The sequence below is a fragment of the Atta colombica genome, unplaced genomic scaffold, assembly GCF_001594045.1.
Source record: "Atta colombica isolate Treedump-2 unplaced genomic scaffold, Acol1.0 scaffold105, whole genome shotgun sequence".
NCBI lineage: Eukaryota > Metazoa > Arthropoda > Insecta > Hymenoptera > Formicidae > Atta > Atta colombica.
In genome coordinates, this window is record NW_017259190.1 from 4,839,138 (window position 1) to 4,849,002 (window position 9,865).

Below are 9,865 nucleotides of genomic sequence, written 5' to 3' on the forward strand. Positions count from 1 at the left end.
CTCTTAAATATGATAATAATCATTCAAACATTATAATTCAGATTCAAACATTATAATTATCGCTATTTTTACGAGTTCGCTACATTTATGATTTGTTTTTCATTGCTCTGAAAAGTAGTTAGAGTCCTTATAATTCTATATTATAATTATATATTGTTTGAATATTTTGTGAAGAATGTTTTCGATACGCGAATTGTCAAAGCCTAACTTATTAATATTATTGAAACGTCTTAAATAAATCAGCGGTGCAGGGTCATCGATGAGCCGACATACGTGAGTGAAATTATGAACGATCTAATAATAATCGCACTCTTATCTATATACTTAGTTGATTTGAATTCAAGAGATCGATTCTACACATGGGTCTCATCCTTTCAGTGAGCGAGGTCAGTGATCATGGTGAACGAAAAAATTTATGAAATATCGCCCAAAAATTGATATATAAAATGTACATCATGTATTACATGTACATATACCAAGATATCATCATGAAAGTATCTCGATATTTATTTAGATGCAGAATTTTTTTATGAAGGGCTGTATATTTATCATGTTACTTTTGGAAAGGATACATCATGTGCATATCTAAAAATATATTTAAAAAAAATGGTTACATTGATAAAAACGCCAACGAGAATTTAACAGATATATTTTAAATACTGTATGGACGAGGTTCTTGTGCGCTAGATAGATATTAGTGAAAAATTGCGTATTTCCAGTAGACTTGGCTGCAGGATTTGTCTAAAGAAATATGTACGGTCTAATCTTGGAAAATCTAGCCGAATATATAAGGCAGGTTTACGGCGAAGACAGATGGGAAGAGATCCGCAGACAGGCGTCTGTGGATCAGCCGAGCTTTAGTGTTCATCAGGTCTATTCGGAAAACTTGATACCAAGATTAGCGAAAAAAGCAATTCAGGTATGTCTACGATGCACCATTTGCTTCATCGTATCTCTCACAAATTAATTATTCATTTGTAACAATTGTATGCTTTTCGTAACGGCCAAATATAAAATACATCTCAGGAGATATTTTCAGTTTTTAATATTTAAAGTATAAAGTATCGATATAAAAACTGAATGTTTAAATCTCGATACAGATTATATCATGCAAAGCGTATTATATAAACGCATTTCATTTAATTTTAACAAAAGTGGATAAATAGTTTCATTCGGAGCAGACTGTGAAAAATTTAAGTGTACTTACTCTTCAGGTACTTGGTGTAACGGAAAAGGAATTCTTCGATCAAATGGGTGTGCACTTTGTAGGATTCGTTGGACAGTACGGTTACGATCGCGTACTCTCGGTGCTTGGACGGCATGTGAGGGATTTTCTCAATGGTCTAGATAATCTCCACGAATACCTCAAGTTTTCCTATCCTAGAATGCGAGCACCTTCGTTCATCTGCGAAAACGAGACTCGTCAAGGTGAGTTACAGAGTTACATAATAGTCGTAGAATGCCTCGAAAGAATTCTGGAAACATTCTTTCGTTCTCAGATCCTATCTATTCATCAATTATATATAATTCGCAACAAATAAGATTTAAAAAAAAAACTTAATTCTCTTTCCTATACATAATATTTTTAAATTATTAAATTCTATACACACATACACACACACACACACACACACACACACACACACACACACACACACACACACACACACACACACACACACACACACACACATACACACATATATATATTCTATATTTTCATTATAAATGCGTAGGGTTGACTCTTCACTATCGAAGCAAACGCCGAGGTTTTGTCTACTACACAATGGGTCAAATAAGGGAAGTTGCTCGGCATTTTTATCACAAGGAGTTGCAGATTGAACTGGTACGCGAGGAAGTGCTTTTCGATACTGTCCACGTGACCTTTCAACTTACCTTCGACAATCGTGCCTTCACGCTGGCATCGCTCGCGATGACCCGTGAGGAGAAACATTTGCCGATCGGGGCGTGTGTGCTTTTTGAGATATTTCCCTTCTGCATCGTTTTCGGGTACGTCTTAAGATGATTGTGCAAAAATGTTATTAAAAAATTAAGAGAGTAAAAGATTTTGGCGCGCAATTCGCAGAATCATGTGTATATAAATTCACACAGTGGCCAATCAGAACTCGCGCTGATAGTAAGTAATACAAAAAGTCGAAATTGTCGACTACCAGCATGAGTTCTGATTGGCTGCTGCTTTTCTGCTTTTAGCTTTTCTATCAAGATTTAGGAACGCGCCCTCACATAAAATATCTGTTTTAACGGTTTAAGAATTAAACTTTTTAATTTATACAGTTTTTGTCTCGATTCAATTTAATAATTGAATGATATAGCGATTTAAATGAGAATTAAGCCGTGTAAAATCGCTTAAGAATTCCGTTTTGTTATTTTTATTATGAAAAACTCTGGTCGCGCGCGCATGCGAATTGATCTTTGAATAAGACATATTTATACATTTATTTGATTAATAAATGTTTAAATTTCAGATCAGATATGATTGTTAGAAGCATCGGCAATTCACTGATGGTCATATTGCCAGATCTAGTTGGCAAGAAGATTACTTATTTCTTCGATTTAGTTCGACCTCTTATTGCGTTTAAATTTCAATCGGTAAAAAGTAACCCTAAATTTAGCCTATTTTAAAACTCTTGAAATTCGGTGACTCTTAAAATTTAAATTGTATATCAAACGATGCTATATATTGGGTCGTCCGAAAGTTCGTGCCGCAAAAGATTTAAATCTAATAAATGAAATTAAAAATTTAAATCTGCGTTTCAATTTTCCTTCAAAATCGGCACGAACTTTCCGGACAACCCAATACATATGCTGGGACAATTCTAGACAAATTTTAAGTTAAATAGGGATAATTTTGGGGGAGGGGGGGGGGGGTAGTCAAAATAGTCAAGTTTCTAATATTGTCCAAATATACAATAGACAAACAAAAGTTAAAACTTCTTTGATAACAGTGGAAATTTGAATTAATCAGAAATGATTCTCTGACTATACCGTACTAAAAATCCGACTCCATCCATCACCTTTGCTATTTAATTTTTTAAAAAAATAAAATTTCTCCCAAAAATGTTTTTACTAAATTTTTCAAAAACGAATGTAAATACGAAAAATTCTCGCAAAAACTTTTTTTAAGGATATTTTTATTCCCTTAAAAATTTAAACAAGGGATTGGATTTTTAGTATATAGTAGTACAGAGAATCATTCTGATTAATTCTAATCAAAATCAATCTGTTATTAAATGTTATCAAACTGTTATTAAAAGTTTTAATAACTTTCTTTTTGCGTCTTCTTGCTAATATGCTTAGATAATATTAGGAATTTGGCTACTTCCTCCGTATCTCCGAAACTAAAATTTATGTCTGACAATAAAATTAATGTTCCATCATATAGCATCATTTGGTATGCAATTCGATTCAAATTTCGACAGTCACAAAATAAGCTAAAAAAACTTATGTTTTTTTGTCACTTTGTAATATAAATAAGAGAAAATTTAACAAAAAAGAGACAAGAAAATTCATTCAAAGTTAAATAACAATTCTGGTCTAAATCTGTGTTTTTGAGTACTTTGTTTTGTGTATATTTAAATTTTTTGAACAAATTCTCAAAATTTCCCAAATTTAGGCTGTTAGTATGACTTCGAATCATTTCCGACTGACTGATTTTGTATGGTTTAGATATTAAACAGAACAAATAATATTTTTGAGCTGGTTACTGTTGAGCCAGTGCTTACGGAACGATTGAATGATCGGCACAGAAACGAAATTCTCTTGAGTGATGAGCTTGAGACGGTAGAAGATAAGACTTTACGATTAAAAGGTACGTTTATATTTACTCGTTAACTTTAAAAGACTTATTATTGTTGAGATTACAATAAAAATGTTAGCTATTATATGAGATATTAACTCATCGATTTTTATTCATTGAAATTAATAATAAGAAATTTTTTTCTATTTTTATTATATAAATTATATGCAATAATAAAATTAAATAAGATTTTTATGTCAAAAAAGAAAACACAAGATTACGCGTGAAGACGTAAAAGATTTTAGACGTCATCCCAGCAAAATCGCATTTTTTCAGGTCAAATGATATATATGGACAATTGGAAAATGATGATGTATCTTGGGACTCCTGTCATGCCCGATTTGAATGCTTTAATAGCAACAGGCCTTTATATAAATGATCTCTCGATGCACGATTTTAGCCGGTAAAGAAACCATTCAATTGTAATTTCAAGAAGAAAAAAAATTTCTTATTGTCTGTTGTCACGTGGTCCGAGTATCTCATTGTTAGAGAAAACAGTCGTGTAATGTTTGTATTGAAAATTAAAATTAGAAAAATTATATAATAGTTTTCATCTTTGATGATCAACTATACAGAGTTAAGTTCTGTGTCAAACAATCGATAACTATCTTATAGATATTTAATGACTTCATAGGGACCTCATGCTTGCTGGAACTCAACAGTCTGTGGAATTAAAATTGGCATTAGATCAAGAACAGCTTAAAAGTAAAAAATTAGAGGAATCTATGAGGAAATTGGATGAAGAAATGAAGCGTACGGACGAGTTATTATACCAAATGATTCCCAAACAGGTCGCAGATCGTTTGAGGAATGGTGAAAGTCCGATTGATACTTGCGAGGTATGGTTAAGAAGAATAAAATGAAAAAAAAAATTCAAATTTTCTACTTTTATTCATTTGTTGTCAGATTATTAAATGTTGTTGGAAATGAAATATTTTTTTAACGACTGTGTTCTAAAAAAATCCTAACTTTTATCGCACAGATTCGATATTTTCTAAAATGAAAATCATAATAATTAATAATCTCTTTGTTTTAACAGAAAACGAAATAAAGTAAGGTAAAATGATGAATTGTTAATTTTTCTATGTTATAATAACTAATGATAAACTGAAATGATACTGAATTCATTAAACACTTTAAATAATAATAAGTCATCTCTTGTTGTTTGATTTCAATATGTTTACAAAAGTAGATACTTTGTATAATATAATAATAAGTGTACATGTACTCATATTGTACATATGTAATATTTTTTGATCTTAATTTATAAGGAATAATATAATCACAGTAAATACTTTTACTTTCTTTATAAAATAACAATACAATTTTTTATCAATAAAATTGTCTCAAAATATTCTCTGCTTGCAGATGTTCGATAGTGTATCGATCCTGTTCTCGGATGTAGTGACTTTTACTGAGATCTGCAGTAGAATTTCACCGATGGAAGTTGTGTCAATGTTAAACGCCATGTATTCATTGTTTGATACTTTAACCGAGAGAAATCGAGTTTACAAGGTATTCTTTATTCGTTTCATAGAAAAGATTATCTCGATTGTTCTGATTTCTCGGGAATCCTGTTCGGATCTCTCGTTCAATCTTGTAATATGAATCTAATTATCGTAGCCTATTATTGCATTATTCATAAATTTAGCAGTAAATATCATGCATTTTATTTTAATTAATTTGATTTAATTTTCATCAAGTTTAATAAAAAAAAATTGCTAAAATAATTGAATCTTTATTTTAATATATTTTCATGTTTGAAAAATTTTTTAAAAAGTTATTTATATATCAAATGATCATGGAGTCCTTTTTTATTCAAGGTCGAAACTATCGGTGATGCTTACATGGTAGTCTCAGGTGCGCCCGTAAAAGAAAACGATCATGCAGATCGTGTATGCGATATGGCGCTTGACATGGTAGAAGCAATAACCGATCTCAAAGACCGTTCAACAGGTATATTTTTCAATTTTTCTTAAGACATGATCAGACTAGAGATTGAGATTGAGATTGGATTGGAATTTAACCAATCACAAGAAAGAAAATCAACTGATTAAGTCTAGTAAACTTTACTTTGATTGGTTAAATTCCAATCCAATCTTAATTTCTAATCTGATTATGTCTTTAGAGCATATTTTTATTTTGTTACATTCTTCGAATTTCTAATAATTCTGCAACTAACGATACGAATTCCATATGAATCCATACAGTCTTTTAAGGCTTTAGGACATTGTATAGTTTCACATTCGCACGCACGCACGCACGCACGCGTAGAAATACAGTGAAATATTTAAAATCGTTTCTTTATAAAGATACCCTTTGAAATTCTAATTAATTTATCTTAATATATCAAATATTAATTTGATTACAGATTTTATATCTAGAAAGTAATAAGAAAAATTGTATTATATGATCTTTCTTATTCATATCTTTATCAACTTGTTTTAAGACACTATATATTATACCTGTGTAATACATTTCACTGAATTTCACTCGCAATGACGTAGCATGGATTTCACATTACACTATAAAAGAAAATTTATAATTATCTTCACAGGTAATCATCTTCAGATACGCGTTGGCATTCACAGCGGCGCGGTTGTAGCCGGTATTGTTGGCTTAAAGATGCCACGATATTGTCTCTTCGGCGACTCCGTTAATACAGCAGCCCGCATGGAAGCGACAAGTCAAGCCATGCAAATACATATATCTCAATCCACCCAAGAATTGTTATCACCTTCATACAAGGTGAAAGAACGTGAAGAAATCGAGGTCAAAGGAAAAGGTAAGGTATCTTGAATTTTTTATCTTATACACACTATTTTTACGGGGATATTCCTATGATATTCTTTTTGCTTGTTAATATTTAATTTTAAGGATTTATTGAGACATGTCAGGGCCGATAATTGTACACACCGATTGTAATAGGCACAATGAAGACCTATTGGTTGGAAAAGCGAGAACGTCGTTCTGTTATGACTAAGGGAATCACTATACAGGAGCCTCATCAATGGCACACAAAAAGTTTCGAGAAAAGAGTTTCCTCGGTGGGAACTATAGGTCTGATAAGCACAGGTATATTCGACAAATCGACTTCGGGAGACGCGCTATCGAGACGTAGAGGCTCGTCGAAGATGTCATCCCCTACGCCACCAGGATCCTCGGGATTCCTTTCTGAAGAGAGAAGAATATATTCCCCTATCACTTTTCAAGATGTCGCGCTACGATCGATCGCGAATTCACCGACGAAGAATGTGGAAGTACGAGGTGAAACTTTTACATTTCTTTTTTATAATATATAATATATAGTATATAAAAGTATGATTATAGCGATTGCTTGACAAATCATATCGAAAGCTAGAATGGAATAGCTAGTTCCATTTTTCTCGAAGCTTTCTCTAATAAAAAAGCAGAATATATAATAAATTTTCTGTTTGTATGGTTGCAGAATGCCGATCAAATTCTATGGGTGCGGTAGGCATAAGGAGCGCGTCAGACATGTTCAGTTCTCTCCTGAACGACACAGAGGAGCACTTCCGACAGCACCGGGATAACTTGTCTCCGCGCGTCGGAGAAAATCAATCAATGAGCGTGCACGTGAAACCGGAGGTGAAGATTAATGCCACTTCATCCTTGTCTTCACAGAGCTCCGAAGAAGAATCGAATTTGTCATTGGATTTCACACAAATGCAAAAGGATAACGCAGATGCGAGAATTAGTAACGATAATGAGTGCGCAGCAATCAGTAGTGATCTCAACAACTCTCAGTTGTTGATGCAACAGGACCAGTGTTGTCCGGGATTTACTATCTCAAAGAACAGCAAGATGCGTCATCAAGGGAATAGCTGTATTATTGTCTAATGCAGAAGTTGAAGATTGTTGCAGATTTAATATTTTTTTTAGATTTCAAAATGCTAAAATATGTTTCTTTTTTCGATTTCTTCTCTTATTTTCGTATAACAAAAAATAAACATATTTATATCATTATTTTATATCATTATTTTCGTCGAAAAAATTCGATTTCTGTTCCTAAAATAATTTTACAAATTTAAATATCTTTTAGAGATGATTTTTATTTCACATGCCACAGTAATTTTTTGATAATTTCAAAGAGAGAGAGAGAGAGAGAGAGAAAGAGAGAGAGAGAGAGAGAAAGAGAGAGAGAGAGAGAGAGAGAGAAAATCTCTTTGTCTATTATTTGATAAGAAATTTAAATGAACTTGGACACAAAGATAACCCGCGAAATGCATAATTTCCGTAAAGAAACTTAAATTCTTCGCAACAGCACAGCCAAGTGTATTCGCGTATATTTAATAATAATTGTACATATATCTCAAAAATAAAGTATTTAAAAGTTTGAAGCATTTGAACCTTTCGACGAGATTGTATTTTCATTACCTAAGCAATATTTAAGTTAGCACAACTCATTGGCGATACATTGGGCGAATTCAAACTTCAAATCAGCAAAGTGACTTGCTGAGCAATTAAATATAATTGATTGGATCTACAGGTAAGAACTAATCATGCTCATTGACAAGCATGTCGCTTTGAAGGTTTAAACTACGAAGTAAGAGATAAAGAAACCGAACTCTGAGAAACGAAGTGATCCTGACTCGTGACCTCTAATTGGGAGGGAGTCCATTGAACGGAATGGATTTTTATTTTGAGCATCATTTGCAATTAACCTTACCCGAGCAATCCGGTAGTCCTGTATCATGATTCTGCTCACAAAAGTGCTCAGTTGGCAATTCTCAATTTTTTCAGTCATTTGTGTTCCTTTGTTATCTATACATTTAGTATAGTGTTGTTTAGTATTAATATCATAAAATATGATCCATATTCAAAACGCACTTACAACGATGTAGCGCATTAACATATTATATAAATTATGCATACTATAGAATTTTAGAGATAATAGCCTATATTCAGAACCGAATTTTATCAACGTCAAAAACGTGATTTTATTAATAAAAACGCGTTCTGAATACGGGCTATATCTTCCATCTCCTGCTGTCGAAATATATGTTATAATATGATTCACATAATTATTAGAGATCTCTTTTTTGAAATACTTTCTTAATTTATTTGGATTTATAATCGCAAATCTCTCAGCAACAAATACGTGCAGCGATCAGTGACGCAACGTGCACATACCTAACCACATAACACTTACAAATGGCGCCCAAACGTCTATTTCCAAAAATCTATTCTCAGCGGATTCCTTCCCAATAGTTACATTTACATCTAAAATTCTGATTGGATAAATTAAAAGAATACAACCAATAACAGCGAGCGCTCATTCTATTATTGAATCCGCTAAATGTGCCCAATTAGGGGTATGAAACAGGACAACTTTTTTGGCTTGCGCACTATCTAATTCGATCTCCTTATCACTGGTGTAGTTTCCACCGAGGGTTTAAGAAAGGGCAAGAACCAATTAATTACAATCGAGTATTCTCCTGTCGTTCGACTGTAACAGGGGAATACTAGACTGTAGTTGGTTGATTCTTACATTCTGATCCTATTTGAACCCATGGTGGAAACTAGACCATTGAGTGAAAAACTATTGTTCTTATTCTCTGTTTCCTGTTCCTGTTATTATGCAGAATTCCTTACTTATACTACGGCCTTAAGACGTTTAGAAAATCTTGCTACTGATACAAAAAAGTGAATATTGCTATGTAATTAACATTCACTTTTTCAGAGGGCAGTAGTGCGCTGGACAGTAGTTTGCGAGAAAAAAGCCCTCATGTTTTATATTCTCTCTCAGGTTTCTCTGCCGGTACTGCTGGTAAGTGATAGTGGTTACGTTACGAGTTACGTTTTACGTTACGGGGGGGGGTGGTCGCGTCGCGGTCGTCAGTTGGTCGTGTCGTGCGTCGTGTCGCGATTACGGATCGTCGTGGCGCCTTTCTCGTCATTCCTCTGTCCTCTTAAAATTTTTGCCAATTCTATATTGCCCTATGGAACGTCTAAATAGTGTGCTTTTGATGTGACGTGTTATATATATATATATATATATATATATATATATATATATCTATTTTT

General features: G+C 33.0%; 1 protein-coding gene across 1 annotated transcript in view; it reads left to right on the forward strand.

Annotated features, from left to right (window-relative positions):
* The window catches only part of LOC108689349 (soluble guanylate cyclase 88E), a 9,943-nt gene extending 2,265 nt beyond the window's left edge, over nucleotides 1-7,678 (forward strand). Inside the window, exons 3-14 of the mRNA XM_018196083.1 lie at nucleotides 723-919; nucleotides 1,215-1,428; nucleotides 1,737-2,010; nucleotides 2,487-2,610; nucleotides 3,688-3,829; nucleotides 4,094-4,220; nucleotides 4,452-4,656; nucleotides 5,186-5,332; nucleotides 5,641-5,773; nucleotides 6,375-6,602; nucleotides 6,746-7,084; nucleotides 7,266-7,678. Coding sequence (XP_018051572.1) covers nucleotides 752-919; nucleotides 1,215-1,428; nucleotides 1,737-2,010; nucleotides 2,487-2,610; nucleotides 3,688-3,829; nucleotides 4,094-4,220; nucleotides 4,452-4,656; nucleotides 5,186-5,332; nucleotides 5,641-5,773; nucleotides 6,375-6,602; nucleotides 6,746-7,084; nucleotides 7,266-7,678 — 2,514 coding nt within the window. The 5' untranslated portion in view covers nucleotides 723-751. The remainder of the gene's footprint in view (nucleotides 1-722; nucleotides 920-1,214; nucleotides 1,429-1,736; nucleotides 2,011-2,486; nucleotides 2,611-3,687; nucleotides 3,830-4,093; nucleotides 4,221-4,451; nucleotides 4,657-5,185; nucleotides 5,333-5,640; nucleotides 5,774-6,374; nucleotides 6,603-6,745; nucleotides 7,085-7,265) is intronic.
* Nucleotides 7,679-9,865: the final 2,187 nt, after the last annotated feature.